This window comes from Saccopteryx leptura, chromosome 2, assembly GCF_036850995.1.
Source record: "Saccopteryx leptura isolate mSacLep1 chromosome 2, mSacLep1_pri_phased_curated, whole genome shotgun sequence".
Classification (NCBI taxonomy): Eukaryota; Metazoa; Chordata; class Mammalia; order Chiroptera; family Emballonuridae; genus Saccopteryx; species Saccopteryx leptura.
The window spans coordinates 114,152,040-114,175,508 of record NC_089504.1 but is presented as its reverse complement, the minus strand read 5'-3'; the positions used below and the strand labels follow the sequence as shown (position 1 = coordinate 114,175,508).

Genomic DNA, 23,469 nt, shown 5'->3' with positions numbered 1-23,469 from the left:
GTCTTGTTTAAGCCAAGCACTCTTCCAGCATGGATTTTGGCTTACTCCCAGAACTGCCTAATGAGGCCATCTTCCGGATCAGATGATATGGATACAGTTGTGTGGGTGGCATATTCTTTACAAACCAGCTAAACAATCGCATCAATAGAAACCCGCTATGGGAGGGGAAGCATTAAGTCAGAAACATTACAAGGGAGATTCCTTGTCCATTTCTTCCAAAAGTAGTCAGAGGGGTCCTATTAAGTTCTGTCGCCTAGGATGTCCAGGTAAAAAACAGTAGCTCTAAAGCTCTTCTACAGGTGAGGTCCAGAGCCTCTCACTGTCCTGAGGAGAGGACCTAAGCTTTCTAATGGACTCAGTTTGAGACACTTACTCATTCCCCTTCCCCCTGTAGTTTACAGTGCACCTTAGCATACTAAAGGTTCTGAGAAGTCATGAAGTACAGAAACCTGTTTCTCAAACTTACTTGACCTAGAAATTAGGTCAAGTGTGGGCAGCACTGCTGAGTGAAATGCTGTTATTCAGAGCTTTACTTTGAGTCTCCTCTAACACAAGTTTGGCCCTATCAGAATGGACCAACTCTGCCCTGGCGAGGTGACTCAGTGGCTTGGTGTCCCAGTGCACCAAGGTCGCGGATTCGATCCCTGATTGGGACATGTAGGAGAAGCAACCAGTGAGTACACAACTAAGTGGAACGAGTTGATGCTTCTCTCTGTCTCTCTTCCTTTCCTCCTCTCCTTTCTTCTCTCTTTTTCTCACTTTCTCTCTCTCGCTCAAATCAATGGAATAAAAATTTTTTCTTAATCTTTTTTTAAAATTAAGCGAGAGGCAGGGAGGCAGAGACAGACTTCTGCATGCGCCCCGACCGGGATCCACCTGGAAAGACCCCTATCAGGTGATGCTCTGCCTGTGTGGGCTGCTGCTGCATGCCTGAAGCAAGGTCATGGAGCCATCTTTAGTGCCCGGGGCCAACTTTACTTGAACCATTTGAGCCATGGCTGAGAGAGGGGAAGAGAGGGAGAGAGATAGAGTGAGGAAGAGGTTTGGAGAAGCAGATGATCACTTTTCCTGTGTGCCCTGACCAGAATCAAACCCAGGACTTCTCTGTGTCAGGCCAACGCTCTACCTCTGAGCCAATCCGCTAGGGCCATGATGGAGAACCCTTTTATAAAAACTGCCCACTTTTGGCCCTGGCCGGTTCGCTCAGTGGTAGAGCGTTGGCCTGGCGTGCAGGAGTCCCGGGTTTGATTCCCGGCCAGGGCACACAGGAGAGGCGCCCATCTGCTTCTCCACCCCTCCCCCTCTCCTTCCTCTCTGTCTCTCTCTTCCCCTCCCGCAGCTAAGGCTCCATTGGAGCAAGGTTTGCCCGGGTGCTGGGGATGGCTCTGTGGCCTCCGCCTCAGGCGCTAGAATGGCTCTGGTTGAGGCAGAGCGGCGCCCCAAGATGGGCAGAACATCGCCCCCTGGTGGGCATGCCGGGTGGATCCCAGTCGGGCGCATGCGGGAGTCTGTCCCACTTTTGCAGTGCTGATCAACTTGGTCCTTCCTGCCCACTAGTGGGCATTGCAACTTTCATGGTGGGCCAATCACAGCGTGGTTTGCTTGCTTTGCTTCCCCTCCCACGGCATAGTGGATAGAGCGTCGGCCTGGGATGCGGAGGACCCAGGTTCGAGACCCCAAGGTTGCCAGCTTGAGTGCGGGCTCATCTGGTTTGAGCAAAGCTCACCAGCTTGGACCCAAGGTCGCTGGCTCAAGCAAGGGGTTACTTGGTCTGCTGAAGGCCCACGGTCAGGCTATTTATATTTTTTTATTAAAATTTTAAAATATATCATGTTAACATGGATTCAAGTGTCCAATTCAGTATAACACCCTCACCCCCAACAACGTGCCCCCCATTACACCCTCCTAGCCCCCCTCTTTTTAACTCCTCCCTTCTGAGATTTGCTGTCTGGTTATCTGTATCTATGTGTTATGTATATATAATTTCACTAATCCCTTCACCTTCTCTAATCCTGTCCCCTTATCCCCCTTCCCTCTGACAGTTGTCCCTCTGCTCCCCGTGACCCTGCCTCTGCCTCTATTTTGTTCTTCAGTTCACCATGTTCATTATATAAGTGAAATTCCACATATAAGTGAGATCATATGATATTTGTCTTTCTCTGCCTGGCTTATTTCATTTAGCATAATAATCTTCAAGTCCATACATTCCATCACAAAAGGTAAGATTTCATTCTTTTTCACGGCCGTGTAATATTCCATTGTGTATATGTATCACAGCTTTTTTATCCACTTGTCCACCAATGGACACTTTGGTTGTTTCCAGGTCTTGGCTATTGTAAACAATGCTGCAATATACATGGGGGTGCATATCTTCTTTTGAATCAGTGTTTTGGGATTCTTAGGATATATTCCTCAAAGTGGAGTAGCTGGGTCAAAAGGCAGTCCATTTTTAATTTTTTGAGGAAATGCGATACTATTTTCCACATGGCTGCACAAGTTTGCATTCCCACCAGCAATGTGGGAGGAAAATGTTCCCTTTTCTCCACACCCTCGCTAGCACTTGTTTTGTGTTGATTTGTTCATGAGAGCCATTCTGACAGTTGTAAGGTGGTATTTTATTGTGGTTTTAATTTGCATTTCTCTGATGAGTAGATATTGGCCTATAGTTTTCTTTCTTTGTAGTGTCTTTACCTGGTTTTGGAATGAGGATAATTGCCTCATAAAATGAGGTTGGAAGTCTTCCATCTTCTTAAATTTTTTGGAATAGCTTGAGAAGAATAGGTGTTAGTTCTTCTTTGAATGTTTGATAAAATTTGCCTGTGAAGCCATCTGGTCCAGGACTTTTGTTTGCTGGGAGTTTTTGATAACTGTTTCAATTTCATTTGTTGTAATCAGTCTGCTCAGGTTTTTGGATTCTTTCAGATTGAGTTTTGGAAGATTGTATGTTTCTAGGAATTTATCCATTTCACCTAGGTCCCTGGTCAGCAAACTGCGACTCGTGAGCCATATGCAGCTCTTTGGCCCTTTGAATGTGGCTCTTCCACAAAATACCACTTGCGGGTGCTACCTTGATAAGGAATGTACCTACCTATATAGTTTAAGTTTAAAAAATTTGGCTCTCAAAAGAAATTTCAATCATTGTACTGTTTCTATTTGGCTCTGTTGACTAATGAGTTTGCCGACCACTGGCCTAGGTTATGCAATTTTTTGGCATAAAAATCTTCATAGTATTTTCTTACAATCTTTTTCTGTGGTGTCAGTTGTTACTTCTCCATTTCCATTTCTAATTTTATTTATTTGGGTCCTCTTTTTTTCTTGATGAGTCTGGTTAAAGGTTCATCAATCTTGTTTACCTTTTCAAAGAACCAGCTCTTGGTTTCATTTATTTATTATTTTTTTATTTTTTTAGCCTCTATGTCATTTATTTCTGCTCTGATCCTTATTATTTCCTTCCTTCTTCTTCCTCTGGGCTTTATTTGCTGTTCTTTTTCTACTTCTTTTACGTGCAGGGTTAGGTTGTTTATTTGAGCTTTTTCTTGCTTCTTCTTTTCATTTTTTTTTCTTTTTTTTTTTTTTTCTGAAGCTGGAAACAGGGAGAGACAGTCAGACAGACTCCCGCATGCGCCCGACCGGAATCCACCCGGCACGCCCACCAGGGGCGACGCTTTGCCCACCAGGGGGCGATGCTCTGTCCATCCTAGGCGTCGCCATGTTGCGACCAGAGCCACTCTAGCGCCTGAGGCAGAGGCCACAGAGCCATCCTCAGCGCCCGGGCCATCTTTGCTCCAATGGAGCCTTGGCTGTGGGAGGGGAAGAGAGAGACAGAGAGGAAAGCATGGTGGAGGGGTGGAGAAGCAAATGGGCGCTTCTCTTGTGTGCCCTGGCCGGGAATCGAACCCGGGTCCTCCGTTTTCTTGCTTCTTAAGGTATGCCTGTAATGCTTTGAACTTCCCTCTCAGGACTGCTTTTGCTGTGTTCCATAGATTTTAGGTTATTGTATGTTTGTTTTCATTTGTTTCAAGGAAATTTTTTATTTCTTCCTTGATCTCTTTTTTTAAGTCAACTGTAGTTAATTTTTAAAAAAGATTTTATTTATTCATTTTAGAGAGAAGAGAGAGGGAGGAGGAGAGAGAAAAGAGAGAGAAGGGGGGAGGTGCAGGAAGCATCAACTCCTATATGTGCCTTGACCAGGCAAGCCCAGGGTTTTGAATCGGCGACCTCAGCATTCCAGGTCAAGGTTTTATCCACTGCGCCACCACAGGTCAGGCTCTTCCTTGATCTCATTGTTAACCCATTCATTATTTAATAACATGCTATTTAGCCTCCAAGTGTTTGAATGTTTTTCAGTTTTCCTATTGTAGTTGATTTCTAGTTTCATGCCATTGGGATCAGAGAAGATGCTTGATATGATTTCAATCTTCTTAAATTTTTTTTTTTTAGTGTCCTTAACATGTTCACCAAGTCCAAGTTGGCCCTAACACCATGCCTAATCCCTGAAAAATGCAACCCAGCCCCAGTTCAGTCTGTTAGGAGCTGTCACAAGGAGCAAGAGTCCAGGAAAAGTCCACATCCAGAAAAAGTCCGCATGGCACTGGAATTGTTGTCACAATTCTATACTTTGCAGCTCACATCCAAGTCCCAATGACCGCTGCTTCTAGCTGGTAATGATTCAGATAGACTGGAAAAGCCATCTGCAGCATGTGTGGATATGGAGCTTCTGTTCTCCTCTGCCTAGAGAGATGAGACCAGGTTGCTTTTCCCTGGAGGTCTGTGACTGTGGCTTGGTAAAGAGAACCTTGGGATACACTAAGTTCCCGCCAGGCGAGTCTCTCCTGGCTGCCGTTCACTCTGGGGAGCTGGGCAGCCCTCTCCACGTTTCCACTTTTCCTACCAGTCTCGGTGTGGCTTCTTCAGTGTTCCTTGGTTGAAGAGTCCTCTTAGTGTAGTCCAAAGTTGGTTTTTCCAGATGATAGTTCTTTTTTTTTTTTTAATGAACATTTCTTTTTCTTTTTTAATTTTATTTATTCATTTTAGAGAGGAGAGAGAGAGACAGAGAGAGAAGAGAGAGACAAGGGGGAGGAGCTGGAAGCATCAACTCCCATATGTGCCTTGACCAGGCAAGCCCAGGGTTTCAAACCGGCGACCTCAGCATTTCCAGGTCGACGCTTTATCCACTGCGCCACCACAGGTCAGGCCAGATGATAGTTCTTAAAATTAGTTTGTAATCCACTTTGGTTCTGGGAGGTAGATGTTGGTACGTCCGCCTACTCCAGCGCCATCTAATTATATCCTCAATCTTCTTAAATTTATTGAGACTTGTTTTGTGTCCTAATATGTGGTGTATCCTAGAGAATGTACCATAAGCACTTGAAAAGAATGTCTATTCTGCTGCTTGGGGTGAAAGGTTCTGAAGATACCTATTAAATCCAGTTGATCTAGTGTGTCCTTTAAGGCTGCTGTTTCTTTGTTAATTTTCTGTCTGGAGGATCTATCCATTGATGTTAGTGGGGTATTAAAATCCCCTACTATTATAGTATTTCTGTTGACCTTGTCCTTTAAGTCCATCAAAATCTGTTTTATATATTTAGGTGCTCCTATATTAGGTGCAGAAATATAATTATTATATCCTCCTGTTGGATTGCTCTCTTTATCATTATGTAATGACCTTCTTTATCCCTTACTGTAGCCTTTGTTTTAAAGGGTATTTTGTCAGATATAAGTATTGCTACCCCAGCTGTTTTTTTCATTTCCTTTTGCATGAAATACTTTCTTTCATCCCTTCACTTTCAGTCTATGTGTATCTTCTGTTCTGAGGTGGGTCTCTTGTAGACAGCATATATATAGGTCCTGTTTTCTTTTTTTTTTTTTTAATTTTTAATTTTGTATTTTTCTGAAGTTGGAAACGGGGAGGCAGTCAGACAGACTCCCGCATGCGCCCAACCGGGATCCACCCAGCATGCCCACCAGGGGGTGATGCTCTGCCCATCTGGGGTGTCGCTCTGTTGTGACCAGAGCCATTCTAGCGCCCAAGGCAGAGGCCACAGAGCCATCCTCAGCGCCTGGGCCAACTTTGCTCCAATGGAGCCTCGGCTGCAGGAGGGGAAGAGAGAGACAGAGAGGAAGGAGAGGGGGAGGGGTGGAGAAGCAGATAGGCGCTTCTCCTGTGTGCCCTGGCCGGGAATCGAACCTGGGACTCCTGCACGCCAGGCCGACGCTCTATCACTGAGCCAACCAGCCAGGGCCAGATCCTGTTTTCTTATTTATTGCCATTTTATTCTTTAAACCCACAATTGTCTTTCTCTCGATTTTTTTTTCCTTTGCTCTTTTTATAGCAGGCTCCTTAACATTTCTTGCAATACTGGTTTGCTTGTAATGAATTCCTTGAGTCTTTTTTTGTCTGGGAAACTTTTTATTTCTCCTTTAATTTTAAATGATAGCCTTGCTAGATAAAGTAGTCTTGGTTGTAGGTTCTTGTTTTGCCTCACTGAATATTTCTTGCCAATCCCTCTGGCCTGAAGTGTTTCTGTTGACAAGTCAGATGTCATCCTATGGGAGCTCCTCTGTAGGTAATTAACTGCTTTTCTCTTGCAGCTTTTAGTATTCTTTCTTTGCCTCTTAACTTTTGCATTTTAGTTATGATGTGTCTTGGTGTAGGACTCCTTGGGTTCCTCTTCAGTGGAATTCTCTGTGCTTCTTGAATTTGTGTGACTTTTTCCTTCATTGATTTAGGGAAATGTTCAGCTATGATTTCTTCAAACAGGTTCTCTATCCCTTGTTTGTTCTCTTCTCCTTCAGGAACCTCTATGATGTGGATGTTGTTTCTTTTCATGTTGTCACAGAGGTCTCTTAAAGTTTCCTCAGTCTTTTTGAGACTCTTTTCTTTTTGCTGCTCTGCTTCTGTACTTATGTTTATCTTGTCCTCTAAATCACTGATTCAATCTTCTGTTTCATCCAGCCTGCTGTAGATTCTTTCTAGTGCAGTCATTTCTGATATTATATTTGTCATTACTGACTGGTTCTTTTTTATTATCTCAATGTCCTTTTTGATGCTTGCTATCTTTTTTAAGTTCTTATTGTGACCCTCCATTGTTGCTCTAAGATCCTTGAGCATCCTAGTAACCATTATTTTAAACTATGAGTCTGGTGGTTTGGTTACCTCCACTTTGTTTAGTTCTTTTTCTGGGGATTTCTCCTATTAATTCATTTGGACATTTCTTTGCCCATTTTGTCTGTGTATTAGGTAGCTCTGCTCTGACTTTGAAATTTGATGTGGTATCTTTTTTTTTTTTTTTTTTGTATTTTTCTGAAGCTGGAAATGGGGAGAGACAGTCAGACAGACTCCCACATGCGCCCGACTGGATCCACCCAGCAGCCCACCAGGGGCAACGCTCTGCCCACCAGAGGGTGATGCTCTGCCCCTCCGGGGCGTCGCTCTGCCGCAACCAGAGCCACTCTAGCGCCTGGGGCAGAGGCCAAGGAGCCATCCCCAGCGCCCAGGCCATCTTTGTTCCAATGGAGCCTTGGCTGCGGGAGGGGAAGAGAGAGACAGAGAGGAAGGAGGGGGGGTGGAGAAGCAAATGGGCGCTTCTCCTATGTGCCCTGGCCGGGAATTGAACCCGGGTCCCCCGCACGCCAGGCCGACGCTCTACCGCTGAGCCAACCAGCCAGGGCCATGATGTGGTATCTTTATGAGGAAGATGGGCTCAGTGGTACTGACCTCCAGGCCACCTGAGTTCCTTGCTCTAGGAATGCCTCTTGAGGTGGTATTTACCCTCCTCTTGTATGTGAGTACTGAACATAATTGGTCCTTTCGTGGGTGCAGGTTGGCTGGCTGGCTCTAAGGATCAACCTTGATCATATGTATTAGACACTGTGCAGTGTCTGTCCTGTTGGGCATATTTATTCTCCACTGTGTCTGGTGCCTGCTGGACTCCTCCATGATGAACATGTTTTAGAACTAGTTAGAGGTGTTGGGTACACAACATTGTAATTGGACTAAATGTCATTGAATTTATTTAGTTTTATTATTTTTTTAATTTTGTAGGAGGTTATTTCAGCCAAACTGATGATATATGCTGGGACATAAGATCTTAAATGTTCCCTATTATTGTTATTATTATTTTATGATTATTATTTTTTAGTAAGAGACTGAGAGATAGACAGTAAGGGAGAGAGAAGAATCAATTTGTAGTTGCAGCACTTTAGTTCTTCATTGATTGCTTCTCATATGTGCCTTGACAAGGGGCCAGAGGGGTCCAACCAAGCCAGTGACCCCTTACTCAAGCCAGTGACCTTGGGCTTCAAGCCAGCAACCAGGGGATCATGCTGGTGAGCCTGTGCTCAAGCTGGATGGGCCCGCAATTGAGCCAGCAACTCAGGGTTTTGAACCTGGAAACTCAGAGCCCCAGGCTGACTTTATATCACTGTGCCATCACTGATCAGACTCTTTCTTTTCTTTTTCTCTTTTTCTTTCTTGCTCTTTCTCTCTCTCTCTTTCCTTTATTTCTAAAACAGTTGTTCATTTTAAATTGCATGCTATCAAAAGTATTTATCTTTCTGTCTGGATGTTCTTTCACGAATAAATTCAGAAATAGATGATGAATGGATTGACATTTGAATGGACAAACATGGGTTGACAATTTACATTCCCATCCATAGCACACAAGGGTTCCCTTTTCCCAACATCTTAGCCAACATTTATTATTTGACTTTTTGACAACAGACATTCTTACAGATGTGAGGTGATAGCTTATTGTAATTTTCCAGTTTTGTTTTGTCTTTTAATTGATTTGAGAGAAAGGAACATAGATATGTTCCCGTGTGTACTCTGACCAGGGATCAAACCAGCAACATCTGCTTCGGGACAACGCTCTAACCAACCAAGCTCTCCTGCCAGGGTTTCCGTTTTCTAAAAAAGGTACTATTTGTTTACTAGTCCCATCTCAAATGTCCTTTACATATTATTTCTCCAATTGAAATGAGATGTACAATTACCTGTACACTATCAGGGCAGTGTGGCTGGTATAGAGTGGAAAAAAGTTAAGTGTGTACTGATGAGGGTAAGGCAGGGGGGCCAGGCCTTAAAGGTGTTTGTAGCTTATGACAGATTCTGATCTTCAGCATAAATGGGATGGGGAATCACTGACACGTTGCAGTCGGAGGGATACAATTGGAATGCTATGCAAATGCAGGTGGGGCAAGAGGGAATGCAAGCCGGGAGTGTTGTTGGACAGGAGCAGGCTGGAGGCGCACAGTGATGTTAGGGAGCAGCTGACAGAATGGAGAGACTGGACATACTGTACTTAGGAGAAACTTCATAGAACTTGATGTTTGAACCAGCACTAGGAAGATAAACCCTATTTTATAATTTTTTTTTTTTGAGCGAGAGACAGAGGGACAGAGACAGGGAAGCATCTGAGAAGCATCAACTTGTAGTTGCAGCAATTTAGGTGTTCATTGATGGCTTCTCATAGATACCTTGACCTAGGGGATCCGGCTGAGACAGTGACCTCTTGCTCAAGACAAACTTTGGGCTCAAGCTAATGATGGGATCAGGTTCACGATCCCTTGTGCAATCCAGCAACCCCACACGCATGCTGATGAGCCTGTGCTCAAGCAGGATGAACCCATGCTTAAGCTGGCAACCTCGTGATTTCAAACCTGAGACCTCAGCATCCCAGGTCATTGCTCTATCCACTGTGCTACCACTGGTCAAACTTACTGAAATTAAAAAAACAAGACAAAGCCTGGCCTGTGGTAGTGCAGTGGATAAAGCAACAACTGGGAATGCTGAGGTCGCTGGTTTGAAACCCTGGGCTTGCCTGGTCAAGGCACATACGGGAGTTGTGCTTCCTGCTCTATAACCCCCCTTCATTCTGTCTCTCTCTCTCTCTCTCTTCCTTCCTAAAATGAATCAAATCTTTAAAAAAAAAAACCCAAAAAACCATTTATTGATTTGAGAGAGAAGGAATTATCAATTTGGTTTTCCACTTATTCATGCATTCATTGTTTCTTTTATGTGCTATGACGGGGGTCTAACTTGCAACTTCAGCATATCAAGAAGAAAACCTATTTTAAAACTTCCAGAAACTACTTGCAAACTTGTATTAACAGCTAAAAATATTGATTGCTACTGGTTGTTATTTGAGCATTCACTGAGAACAGTGGGGTAGGCAGTGGGTTTAATTTTAAACTTAAGACTTCTGGCCACAAACAGCCTCACAGGACACATAAACCAAGGCTTGTCCAGCTAGTGCTACACAAGTGATTCTTTTAAATTCTTGGGATTCCTACGGAAGCACTCAGAGCTGTAAGAAACCCCAGAAGCGTTTTGTATATTTCCCTATTTTTGCAGTTCAGGAAAGATTCAACTTGCCCAACGTCACATGAACTTCATGACCAACTTCAGATTTGTTCAAGAGATCTCATATTCCAGGCAGATCTTTGCATTAACCTCTGGGCCTTGGTGTTCTCATCTGTAAAATGGGGTGGTTCCTTTGTAGGATGGTTGTGAGGATTAAGGTCACTCTACATGAGGCTCTTGTAGTGCTAGGCTTATGTCACGAAAGGTTAGCTATTATCGTTGGCTGCAGGGCCATGTCTAAGCTTGAAATACCTAAAAAAGCCAAGCCCAGGACTAGGGTGTGAATCCAGCAAGAGAGTAAGGGTGACACGAGGAAACTAGGACGAGCACATTTTAGTTCTGGCTCCAGCACCAGTCATGCTTTTGTGACCTGGTGTATCTTTTACACATGTAAGTTTCTCTTCCACAGTGAAAGTGTGGAGAAAATTCTTCTGGAAGAACTGCTTACAGGCATGTGGGTAGGCATTCTAGCTCTGTCATGCACAGGAATTACTACAGCCCAGAGAGAGAGGTGCACAGATGGAGACCCCTGGCCAGCAGCCAAATTCAGAAGTCTCAGCTTAGCTGTTTATGCCCCTTGGTCTCTCCCAGGGCCTGTTACAAGAGTGAAGGGTCAAGCAGTTGGAAAAAAGCAGTCTTTTCTTCTTAGAACCCAGAAGGAAACTGGCAAGTGAGCCTGACTGCCTGTGTTACCTGGCTTGAGGACTTTTCTTCCCTTTTTTTTCAATTTATTTTAATTTATTGTGTTTAAATAGATTTGAGTGTTCCATCGAATACATTGCTCCCCACCTGTTCCCCTCGACACCCCCTTTGCCCCCCTCCCTGGTTCATCCCTTTTGTGTAAAAGGTGTCACACAGGTGTTACTGACATCAGAGATTTATACATATTTTTTTTAATTTATTTTAATTTTTTTTTTTTTAAAGAGAAGGGGGCAAGGAACGGAGCATAACTCATAGTTGCTTCTCATATGTGCCTTGACCAGGGAAACCCAGGGTTTTGAACTGGTGACCCCAGCATTAACTTGGCGCTTTCTCCACTGCGCCACCACACATATTTTACTTTTTTTTTTTGTATTTTTCTGAAGCTGGAAATGGGGAGGCAGTCAGACTCCTGCATGCGCCCAACCGGGATCCACCCGGCATGCCCACCAGGGGGCGATGCTTTGTCCATCCAGGGCATCGCTCTGTTGAGACCAGAGCCACTCTAGCACCTGGGGCAGAGGCCAAGGAGCCATCCCCAGCACCCGGGCCACCTTTTGCTCCAATGGAGCCTTAGCTGCGGGAGGGGAAGAGACAGAGAGCAAGGAGAGGGGGAAGAGTGGAGAAGCAGATGGGCGTCTCTCCTGTGTGCCCTGGCCAGGAATCGAACCTGGGACTCCTGCACGCCAGGCCGATGCTCTACCACTGAGCCAACTGGCCAGGGCCAACAGATTTTACCTTTTAAGAAACCAAGGGAGGCTGTCCTTTCTATGGGATTAGTTAGGCAGATAGGGAAATCGAACTTCAAACCAAACACAAGTGGCCCCTGTATTTTGGAAGTTTTCCACGTCCTTATTGTTTGGGAAGAGAACCAGAGCCAGCAGAAACTGCCAGGCTGCTGTGGAGAGTGTGGAAACGTGTAGAGGATCTCAGCGCGGCCCTGGAGCCGCCTGTGCAGAGCCCAGGAGGCCCTGTGTGGCAGCGCTGCTCCAGGCTCAACCACCGATTCTCTATCAGGTGCTGCATTTTAAGGACTTGAGATGGGTGACTCCCTTAATTTGTCCCCCACAATGTAGCCATGCATGCCCACCCTCTAAGGCCAAAACAAAAAAGGTTGCCTGACACCCAGTTTTTATGTTTCCACTTTATTGCTCAAGTACAGAACTTGAGTTGAGCCTGGACCTTCAGCAATGTGCAGAGAAGAGGCTGATGGGGGGTGGGGACATGACCTGGCTGAGAAGAGAAAGAGATCGGAGAGGAAATACTGGAAGGGGATACAGGGGGTGGTCACCATGACCCCAGGAGAAATCATCAACCACACCATCTGGGTGAAGAAGGGATCAGAAAGAAATAACGGGCACAACAGTGGTTTTTCCCATGCCCCTAGCACCCACACGGAGGCCACGTGCTTGGAAATGGACAGGGAGGAGGAGGGAGGAGGAGGAAGATGCCCGCCCAGGAGCTCTCCCTCTCCACCCTGGTTTCACATCTGATCCCACATTCCTATTGCTCACCCCCTTCTACCATGTGAAAAATGGGCATAACCAAAAGAGGAAGCAAAATAAATTAACATTCTGATGAGTGTGCATGGATGTACATTTGCTCATGTGTAACGGGGGAAGGAGGGAGTGAAAATACCTACAATGATCCCCCACCTCAATCCCCCAGCCTACTTCTTTCCCCCTCCCCCCAAAGCCACCATCCAACCAGATAGAAAAATAAAGGTCTAATTCACTCAAAATTCTTCAGTTTTTACAAAACGAACAGGGTGGAGCAGAGTAGGGAGCAAGGAAGCAGGCGGCTGCAGGAATAGGGCTGGGGAGGGGCTATGCCTCAGTTTCCACCTTAGACTGGCTCCCTGCCACATCCTCCTGCTCGTCCTTCATCTCTGCATCAGCACGACGGTCTCCTGCAGCTATTGTCGCCTTGGCCTGCGAGAAGAAAGAGGCCCGGTCACCTGGTGAGAAAGGTAATGCTTTCTCCATGTCCCCACTCTTGCCTGCCTGCACTTACTGACCGGCTTCCACACACCCAGCACCCTGCCACCATGTCCAGTCTGTACCCAATACTCATCCCACAAGTGAAACAATGTACAGTACATTCATTTCCAGCAGAATTAAATGGACACAGCAATTCCCTTTCTACATACCATATTTCCCCATGTATAAGACGCACCTTCCCCCCCAAAATTTGGGGTCTAAAAACTGGGGGTGTCTTACATATGCAAGTAGTTGTTTCTTTACTTGCATTTCCCGCTTTTTTGCGCTTGTTTTTGCTCTCATTGTTGAAGACAGTGATTTGTCACCAGACACAGATGAGGACAAGCTAATGGATGGGAGTTTTGACACTGATAAAGAGTTGTATGAATTTTATGATGAATAAAACTTGAGTTCAGTAACTTTATGTAATACTTTTTTTTTCAAATTTTGGGCCCCAAAATTAAGGTGCATCTTATACATGGGGAAATATGGTGTGTCTTTTTTTTTTTTTTTTTTTTTTTTTTATTTTTCTGAAGCTGGAAACAGGGAGAGACAGTCAGACAGACTCCCGCATGCGCCCGACCGGGATCCACCCGGCACGCCCACCATGGGGCGGCGCTCTGCCCACCAGGGGGCGATGCTCTGCCCATCCTGGGCGTCGCCATATTGCGACCAGAGCCACTCTAGCGCCTGGGGAAGAGGCCGAGGAGCCATCCCCAGCGCCCGGGCCATCTTTGCTCCAATGGAGCCTTGGCTGCGGGAGGGGAAGAGAGAGACAGAGAGGAAAGCGCGGCGGAGGGGTGGAGAAGCAAATGGGCGCTTCTCCTGTGTGCCCTGGCCGGGAATCGAACCCGGGTCCTCCGCACGCTAGGCCGACGCTCTACCGCTGAGCCAACCGGCCAGGGCTTTTTTTTTTTTTAAGAGAGGAAAGGGAGAGACAGAGAAAGAGAGAGAGAGAGAGAAGGGGGGGAGGAGCTGGAAGCATCAACTCCCATATGTGCCTTGACCAAGCAAGCCCAAGGTTTCGAACCCGCGACTTCAGCATTTCCAGGTCGACGCTTTATCCACTGCGCCACCACAGGTCAGGCAATATGGTGTGTCTTAAAAGCACACCTGTAGGCCTTACCAGGTGGTGGCGCAGTAGATAGAGCGTCGGACTGGGATGCGGAAGGATCCAGGTTCGAGACCCCGAGGTAGCCAGCTTGAGCACCGGGCTCATCTAGTTTGAGCAAAAAGCTCACCAGCTTGGACCCAAGGTCACTGGCTCCAGCAAGGGGTTACTCGGTCTGCTGAAGGCCCGCGGTCAAGGCACATATGAGAAAGCAATCAATGAACAACTAAGAAGTCGCAACACGCAACGAGAAACTAATGATTGATGCTTCTCATCTCTCTCTGTTCCTGTCTGTCCCTGTCTATCTCTGCCTCTGTAGAAAAACAAAACAAAACAAAAAAAAAAACCACACCTGTACATGTAAAAAACTATATATTTAAAAGATCATTTATTGCAATACTGTTCATAACTAATTTTCCACCATGGCAGCTACTAGCACCGTAAAGGCTGAGCACTTTAAATTTAGGTAGTTAAAACTGATGTCTTGTATGTGTAAAATATGCACTGGATTTTGATGACTTGGTCTGAAAATACACAGGTGCAATTTAAAAAGTTACAGGTTGCAATTAGATACCTTGGGTCAACTACACAGTATTAAAATTACTTCACCTGTTTTTCTTTAGCACAGCTACTAGACAACTTAAAATTATATATGTGGTATGCATTATATTTCTACTGGACAGTGCTGGTTTAGAACACCAGGAGACTAAAAATAAGGGACTGGTAAATGAGGTATGGTATATCTATGCGATGGAAAGATATATAAACATAAGAACAAACATGGAAGCTCTTTTGGTTGTTGATGTAAAATAAGCATGCTATAGAACACAGAGCATGTTGCCTTTTATTAGGAAAAAGAGAGAAAACATAAATGTGTCTAATTGTACATGTACTCAAATATGCTGGAATGATACAAGAACTGGTAATATCAGTTGCTTTTGGGTGGTGGGAGACTTCTGACTACAAATTCTTTTGTACAACTTGAATTTAACTACGTATATGTATTACATATATATAGACGTATTATATATATGTATTATATATGTTTAAGGTTTATTGATTTTTAGAGAGAGGAGAGAAAATGGGGTGGGAAGCATCAATTCATAATACATATAGTTGCTTCCCATATGTGCCTGGACCAGGCAATCCCAGGGTTTTGAACTGGTGACCTCAGCATGCCAGGTCGAAAGCTTTTATCCACTGTGCCACCACAAGTCAGGCTGTATTACCGATTTTTAAAAAGATGTTTAAAACCTGTGTTTTAAAAATGCACAGACAACATATGTTAGGAAGCACACTTGACAACTGATTCCTGACCTCTACTTACTCAAGTGGGTTCCCAGCCCTGACCACCAAGGAATGTTGCCCTGACAGCAGAGATTTTTACTGAGGGAACATACATGCTATTGTTCCATGGACAGGGCAACTTCTGGTTTCCAGGACTGGCACAAACAACCACAGGCACAAAGAGCCCACACCAGCTCAGCTGGGCACAGGGACAAGGAAATGAGATGGGTATAAAAAGAGACATTACCTCGTCCCTGTGCCTGTCCTGATCCTCACCTTACTCTCCTCCTCAGCCAACCTCTCAAACATATTGGCATAGAGCTTCTTCTCCCGTGCAAGCTGCTTGCGGATCCGCTGATGGCAAACACCCAGTTGGGCCTTGGCAGCTTTGTTGCTGGGGTAGAGCTGCAGGACCTTCTGGAAGTCAGCCCGTGCCAAGTCAAAGTCATTCACTGCCAGGTGGGCCTCTCCCCGGCGGAAAAGGCCCTTCTCATTGTTGCTGTCCAGCTCCAGGGCCTAATGATGAAGGAGGAAGCAACAGTGAGACCTCAGCTCCTTCCTGTAGCCTATCTGGTCAAGATTGGGCTCTAGAGGTGGCCCTCAGCAGGATGACTGGGAACGGAAATGGCTAGCTCTGCCTCAGAAAGAATCAATCTTGGGGCAATAAATGGAAAAGACCAAGATCTAGGAAGACAGTTCTTCACATGGAAGGGAAGGACCTCTGACATTTCCATTTTCTTTAAATCAGGATCGACCTGGCAACCCTGTCTAGGGCCAAAGCTTGAGTACTGAGCTATTTTTAGCACCTGAGGTTTATGCGCTTGGGACCAACCAAGCCATCCTCAGCACCTAGGGCCAATGCTTGAACCAATCGAGCCACTGGCTGTGGGAGGGGAAGAGGGTGACGGTTGGGGGAGAGAAGCAGATGGTCACTTCTCCTGTGTGCCCTGACTGGAAATCAAAACTGTGATGTCCATATGCTGGGCTGATGCTCTATTCACTGAGACACTGTCAGCTGCCTCCTACCACTGAAGCCAAGGTGCTTGTTTTTCTTAGGACCAGGGAGAGGGAGGGGGCAAAGAGGAAGAAGAGAGACAAACCTATTTCTGTATGTGCCCTGAACAGGGATAGAGTCCACAACCTTTACATATCAGGACAATGCTCTAACCAACAGAGAGCTATCTAGCCAGAGCACTCCTGTGCCTTCTTTAAAGGGGCCTCACCTTGTTACAGCTCTCAATGGCAGCTGAGAAAGCCTGTAGTTTCAGATGACACATGGCCAGGTTGAGGTGGGAGGCCAGCCGAAGAGCCTGTGCCTTCTGCGCGTCCTCATTAGAGAAACTCGACTCGTATTCCAGCCAGGACACAATCTTCTTGTATTGCAATGAAGCTTGCTTGTACTTGCCTTCCTAGAACGGGAGGAAGGCTCAGGCACACAACACAGGTCCAGTTGCACCTGCAGGTTCTGACCCTGCAGACATCAGTGACCCATGAGCAGAAGAGTCCTGCCTACCCTGCTACCCTCAATGCCCCAGGCAAGAGCAGCTAGCTCAGATATACTAAGTGAGGACAACAGGGGCTACTTGTCCACTCCCTGGCAGAAAATGACCTCAGCCATTGGGGGCGGGAGGTGGGAAGAAGGGTGAGCCCAGAGGAGCCCTTCCTGGGAGTATCCTCAGGACCACGGCTGCTGGCTCACCTTGAAGTACACGGTGCCCCGCTCTTTCACTATGGTGCTCTGTTCCAACTTCTCCTCCGAATTCATCTCCCAAGACTCCTTGGCCTGCCGTCCCCCAAGGGAGAAACACAGTTGTCAAGAGAGTCACAGGCAGGGTGAGAACTACTTCAGGAGAGAAAAGATCTTGAACCAACTCACCTTCTCAAAACTCTTGAGGTGCAGTTCATATTTCAGGTCAGCATTTGGTGGGATCTGGAACTTTTCCTTCCCAACACTGCCAAAAGCATAGCTGTGGGGGCAAAAAACCTGTCATCTTAGCAGCACCTAACATGCTCCTTACCGAAAAGGCTTCCTATCTGTTTCCAGGAAAGTACCTCCCCAACCCTTTTAAGACTTGGTTCAAATGTTTCCCGTTCGGCAAAATCTTCCCCGACTTCTTTATACAATTAGTTAGTCTCTCAGTATCTTACATATCCTAGTAATAACTCATACTACACACTGGTATGCTTACTAATTTCAAGGGTACTTCACTGAAGAATGAATCAAGAGATGTCAAGAACAATGTCCCTGAGTACCTAGGCCCATTCCTTATTGTGTCTGGCAGAGTAGGTGTGCTTCAAGAAATGTCATAAAGATGAAAATCTTGATGTTGGAGAGAGTCTATAGGAGCCATGACCGAAAAGATTACGTTCTGATCCAAGGAGATGTGGACAGTTGTGGCCACACTCCTAAATACAGCAAAGAGATCATAATGGCCTATGTCTGTGGTGCCCAGAGGCAGTGAACACTCATGAGGCTGTGGGGGTAGTAAACACATGCAGAAGAAAGGACACATAGGGCCAGTTATGCACCTCACTGTGGACATGTAGATCTCTGACCTTGGTTCACCCACCTGTTCTACAAAGTGCTCACTCACCTGGGCTTGAGGTACACAATGGAATGTTCTCCTTTTTCCATGTGCTGAATGGCTTTCTCCAACCCACAAGGCAGATCCAGACTTTCCCCTTCGCCGATCTCAAAGTGGAGCTCTCGCTGGTCAAAAATCTGGTCCCTGTAGTATCCTTCTAGTGCAACTGGAATGCAAGAGAGGTAATGAATCAGGCCCATGAGCAGGAAGGTGACTGAAGAAGGATGCTACCAGCCTCCCTTTATTACCTTCATCACTTCTTGCCCCCAAGACGCCCTTGTTGTGTTCTCAGACTTGGTATACTAAGAGGGTATATCAAATCCCTCATTTGCTAGACAAGAAAAGAGCATCAGAAAAAGAAAGTGACTTAAAACCTGACTACTGTCTCACCCTCCACAATAGCACCCTCGTTGGGCCTAGCATAGCCTTCGCCCCGAGTCTGTATTCTCCGGACAATTCCTCCATCTTCTTCTTCGGTCAGGTCCTCTCCCTTGAACTCGAACAACTCCACCTGCGGTCCAAGACGTAAGATGACACAACTCCTTTCAGCACTAACTCGTCAACAGTGAGATACAACTTCTCTCTCATTCAGAAAAGTTCTTAGTAATTCCCAGACTAGGTCTGACCACAAGGGCAGCCACACTAGGAGTTGACAGAGGGGCACTTTTGCTAAGTTCTTGGTACCTGCCCCAGCCTCAACTTTGGTAGAGGTGGGTAGTCCACATAGATCTCAGTTAACTTCAGGAGATCAATCTATTTATTACCTCCTCTGCATATTAGGGGCATGTTCCAGAGAATCCTAACTCAACTACTTGAGAAGCCCAATTTGACAGGCATTAGAAATGTCCCAACATCTTTCAGAAGTCTTCTGAACATTCTCCAAGTATTATTGGTGAGTAGGGCTCAACTACTCTCAAACAAAACAGTGCCAAGTTCTGCATTCTCAATGAAAACTTTCCTCACCTTGTTGACCCATGGCAGGAGGCATTACTCCCCTCCTCTGATCTCTAGGTGCCAATATTCAATGCTGTCACTTATTACTGCACACAGATACAGACCGCGTGACTCCTTTCAGTTAAAACTATACCCCATTTCCTCTGGGCTTTGCTCTAGAAATAAATACACCTCAACCTATTAACCTGCTTTGAAGAGGGGCTCATGGGCACCTCTTCCCACCCAAAACCTCCATCAAAGCCCACATTCTGGCAGCAGTAAGCTATGTGCACAGCAGAGCCAACGGCCCTCTCCATTTCTCCTCTCCCCTTAAGGCCAGGACCTCAGCCTTGGCTATACTGTCTCCAAGTGGCAGGAAAGACAGGAGGGCAACTAGGCCCTGAGCTAAGATAAGGCCGGCTCTTTGTTCTCTGGCTGGACACTTACTTCAAACACAAGCGTGGCATTGGAAGGGATCTTCGGTGGGCTGCCTGCCAAACCGTAGGCATATTCTGGTTTGCAGGTAATGCGGCATATTTCTCCTACCCTCATAGTTGCTACAGCAATGTCCCAAGCTTTGATGACCTCCCCTGTAGGTAAAGAAAGCAAACAGATCCCTCTACAGATCTGACTCTGAGCTCACCAGCCCCAGGGTACCATGCCCGAGGGGAAGCTAGACACTTTTTAGAAATGGGACCAGGAAGGTAGAAAACCTGGTTGCAATCAGTGCGGTCCTGTCAGATCTCTTAAAAATTAAAGAAACCACTCAACTATGGAAACAAAGGAATTCAAGAAACAAGGCAGTCCACTCCTGAAGAGGAAGTGAGGTGTTCAAAAGTAATCAGGGGAAGGAGAGAGAGAAATCAATATAGTTACAGGACTGGGGGAAAAAAGGAATAGCAACAACAACAACAAAAAGAAAACCAACAGCCTGTAATAAACCACTCCAAGTTTCTAATAATATCGTTCCTGCTTCTGACAACTTAAATCCTCCTCGAAGCCTATCTACCAAGTCTATTGCCTACCTTTTCCCAGGTCAAAGGAGAATTTGTCCTTGCGGTCCAGACTGGAGTCAAACTTGGTACCATCTAACAGCCAGCCAGTGTAGTGAACAAAGACTCGGTCCCCAATCATAGGCATCTCAGTGCCCACGCCCTCTCGCTTGATGACCTGGGAGGAAGGGGGAGAAGATGAGTACCCAGGCATGGGACCGTAAAACCACTTGCATGCCTCTGACAGAAACATAGAGGGAGTCTTCTGTCTCCTTTAAGTAGATTCAAGGAACCATTCCTCAAGGGACTCTGATATAAATCTTAGATAGAAGCCAACTGACCTTCCTATCTCTCCTGAGGTGTGATATGACTTGGTTTGAAAACTGGAGACAAAAAACCCAAGTCAAATCTTTGCTGTATGATCTTAGATAAGTCACTCAAACTCTCTAAACCATATTTGTAAAGTAGTGATGATAATCCCTATTATAGCTGTTGGAGGATTAAATTGGTAACATTTATCAGCAGCAAAGGAAGAAGTATTTCCTTACTTAATTTATTCCTTTTATGCAGGGGAGAGAAAGAGAGAGTGGGAGAGGGAGAGAAAGGGGGGAGAAGCAGGAAGCATCAACTCCCATATGTGCCTTGACCAGGCAAGCCCAGGGTTTCGAACCAGTGACCTCAGTGTTCCAGGGCAGTTCATTATCCACTGCGCCACCACAGGTCAGGCAGAGGTACTTATGCTCCATTTTCTCATTCTTCCTAAATGCCAGATCAGGGTCTGATTTGGAGATAAGAGGAATATGGCTAATGAAGAGTTTCAAAGAGGAAAAAGGAATATACTAAATTACAGATGAGCACTGGTAGACTAGTTTAAGCCCTTTATTTCTGGGCTAAGATTATTTCCCAGGAACTTAGAAGCCTCTGCTTCTCTTCCTCAGCATTTACAAAAGCTCCCTCCACAGGCAACCTGATAGGTGTGTCATTGCCCAAGGAAAGCTTCTCTGATAGAATGGATGGGGGATTAAGGAGTAATAAAGATAAGGGAAAGGAGTGGAAGATAGAGATCACCAGGACACTGGAGAGAGAATGGGAAGCCACATGCCCATTGGAAGAGCAGCTTGAGATTCCAAGATATAGGAGGAAAGCCACATGCATTTCTGGACCAGACAGGGACTCCTGGAGGTTTGCCCAAGCCCCCCCCCCCCCTCTCTCACACACACACACACACACACACACACACACACACACACACACACGTGGAGTAAAGCAGCGGGAATGAGATCCGGGCTGGTATTTCGTGTGTTCTGTGGGAACCTGCTCTGAACTCACCGTTGGCTGTACTGACCCAGGTCAAGCTGCCCTGCTCCCTCAGGCCAAGACCCTTCCCCCTTCACTATGGCTATTGCAGTCTGGCGATTACACTGCCGCAGGCTCCTAAGCAAAGCACTTCCTCTAGGCATCACACCCCAAGCCCCAAATCTGGGGTGGCGTGGGTCCGTGTACGAGAACTACAGGTCCCAGCATGCACCGCTCCCCGGTTTTCCCGGGGCTGGTGGGAGGGGGGACAGCATGGCTGAGCGGGTGACCTACCTAAGTCCCAACCTTTAGAAAGGGGCTAAAGAAAAAGCGGAGAGCACCAGAACCTTCCTCGCGGCCAGGCCCGGGCGCCAAGTGGCACATAAGTCGCTGGGCCAGAAATTAGTCTTGTGACCGATTCAGATCTTAGCTGATATTGCCAGGAGTAGGCAAGCTCTCGCTCCACTACCGACGAAGACGGCCCAGGGCCTTCCCGGCTGCTGTTGGCAGGGAAGGAGCTGGCAGTTTGGCCACAGCTGCGGGGTCGGACCGAGGTGAGGGAGGGGCGGCGTCGGGGCCGGGCCGGGCGCACGCTGCCCGAGGCCCCCTAGCTGCCGCTCGCGTCAGCCGCCGCGCCTGTCCCTCCCCTCTGCACGCTGCACACCGGAGTTGGTCCTGCAGCGTCGGGGGCCTGAGCCCAGACCACAGGCTTCCAAAGGGGCCAGAAAAATGGGCAAGGGGAGACCCGCGCACCTAGATCACTCCCCTTTCGCCCTCAAACAACGCAGCCTGGTTTAGGAAGGCGATGCAACCGGCCGCCCGCTGCACAAACACTCCACCATAGGCCGGGAGGTTGCAGAGGCGGGAGTCCCCAGCCTGGCCCGGCGGGGCTCCCAGGTTCGGCGGGAGAGCGGCTGCGACGGTCGACTAGGGCTCGGCCGCCCCCCGCAGGCCACGGGCTTCCCCAGCGTCGGCGCCCTTACCTTCAGCACGCCTTCATCCTGCTTGGGGCTGATGTCCACTCCCTCGATTCTCAGAGGCGCCGACTGCGCCCCGCTCTCGGCCGCCTTCATCTCCTCCGCCGTCATCGCCGCTCCGTGTGCCGTTTACCCGGGCAGCTGGGCACTGGGCGCCGCGGCCTGTCTGCTCGGCGGGGCGGCGCGCAGACGCCGACCTGCGAACTGGTCCGAGGCTCAGCCCCTCAGGTTCCCTGGCCCGCAGCGGAATCCGGCTGGGGAGCCGTCGTAGGTGGGTCCCGGAGCGGCCGGAGGAGTGATTGGTTCCGCCCCGCCGCGCAGGGAGGGGCTGGGAGGAGCCGGAGAGCTAGCGAGGGACGGAGGGGGAGGGCGTGGAGAAGTTTCTAGAGACGGCGACGGTTAAGCCGGTTGTGGCTCTAGTGCTGCCGGTGATTATATGAATTTTTTTCCTATTTCTGGTTCATTCCTTATGCTGATTGCCTGCCCCCCCCCCCACACACACACACACTCCTGGGACTCTGGGTGGAGACTACGGGGGGGGGGGGGCAGTCCCCTACCCGCCTTGCGCTCTCCTGGGCCCTCCCTTTCCCGCTTCCCAGTCAAACCGGATTCTTCCAGATCCTTCTCGATGCCCCGACATCACTCCCTGTGCCAAGCCTGCCAACCCAAATCCGCTCTATACATTGCAGTCCGCCGCTTGGTTTGCTCCCAGCTGTGTAGCCGGATGTGAGTGGCGACGGTGTGGTGGGTCTCCCCGACCTCAGACGCCGCGCGTGTTTATAAATGCCAGCCATAAACACAGCCGCGTGGCCTCTGCGTGCTCACGGGGCGGGCACACGTAACAAGTTGGGGGGGGGGGGCGGGAATGGAATGGTATGGGGGGTACCATGAGCTAGTTGCGCTTCCCTCTGTGCACAGAATTGGGTTAGAGCAGCCTTAATTTCTCCCAGAGCCCGGAAGATGTGCGGTGTGGAGCTCTTTAAAGTGCTTGAGCCATTTGCAGGAAATGACCCACAAAGCTAAGGATTCTTAAACGGGACACGTATTGAATGGTCCTTCCCGACAATAAAACTGCTATTTCGGTTAATACTTAAAAACAAATGTTGTTTCAACTCAAGAAAAAAGACATTCCATTTTTTATTGTTTTTGTATTTTTCTGAAGTTAGAAGCGGGAAGGCAATCAGACAGACTCCGCATGCCCACCAGGGGGCGATGTTCTGCCCATCTGGGGCGTTGCTCCATTGCGG

General features: G+C 47.3%; 1 protein-coding gene across 2 annotated transcripts; it reads right to left on the bottom strand.

The window, feature by feature from the left end:
* Positions 1–12,188: 12,188 nt before the first annotated feature.
* On the bottom strand, positions 12,189–22,518 carry FKBP4 (FKBP prolyl isomerase 4). Of its 2 annotated transcripts, none has more exons than XM_066368573.1 (10): positions 22,229–22,518; positions 19,983–20,127; positions 19,405–19,547; positions 18,415–18,535; positions 18,034–18,190; positions 17,316–17,406; positions 17,139–17,222; positions 16,663–16,848; positions 15,687–15,955; positions 12,189–12,993 (listed from the first exon to the last, which is right to left on the bottom strand). In XM_066368573.1, exons 1-10 carry the CDS (start codon positions 22,331–22,333, stop codon positions 12,978–12,980), a joined length of 1,317 nt encoding a protein of 438 aa, XP_066224670.1. In that variant the 5' UTR covers positions 22,334–22,518; the 3' UTR covers positions 12,189–12,977. The 2 variants fall into 2 exon arrangements, with proteins under 2 accessions (XP_066224670.1, XP_066224669.1); XM_066368572.1 differs by having other exon boundaries at positions 15,716–15,955; positions 22,229–22,513.
* Positions 22,519–23,469: the final 951 nt, after the last annotated feature.

Coding starts and splice junctions, on each gene's coding strand:
- FKBP4 (XM_066368572.1), bottom strand. CDS start 22,333: ATGACGGCGGAGGAGATGAAGGCGGCCGAGAGCGGGGCGCAGTCGGCG. Junction 18,191..18,414: donor CGAGGGTGCTATTGTGGAGG/GTGAGACAGTAG, acceptor CTTGCATTCCAG/TTGCACTAGAAGGATACTAC. Junction 16,849..17,138: donor GGGGCACCGTGTACTTCAAG/GTGAGCCAGCAG, acceptor CTCCCGTTCTAG/GAAGGCAAGTACAAGCAAGC.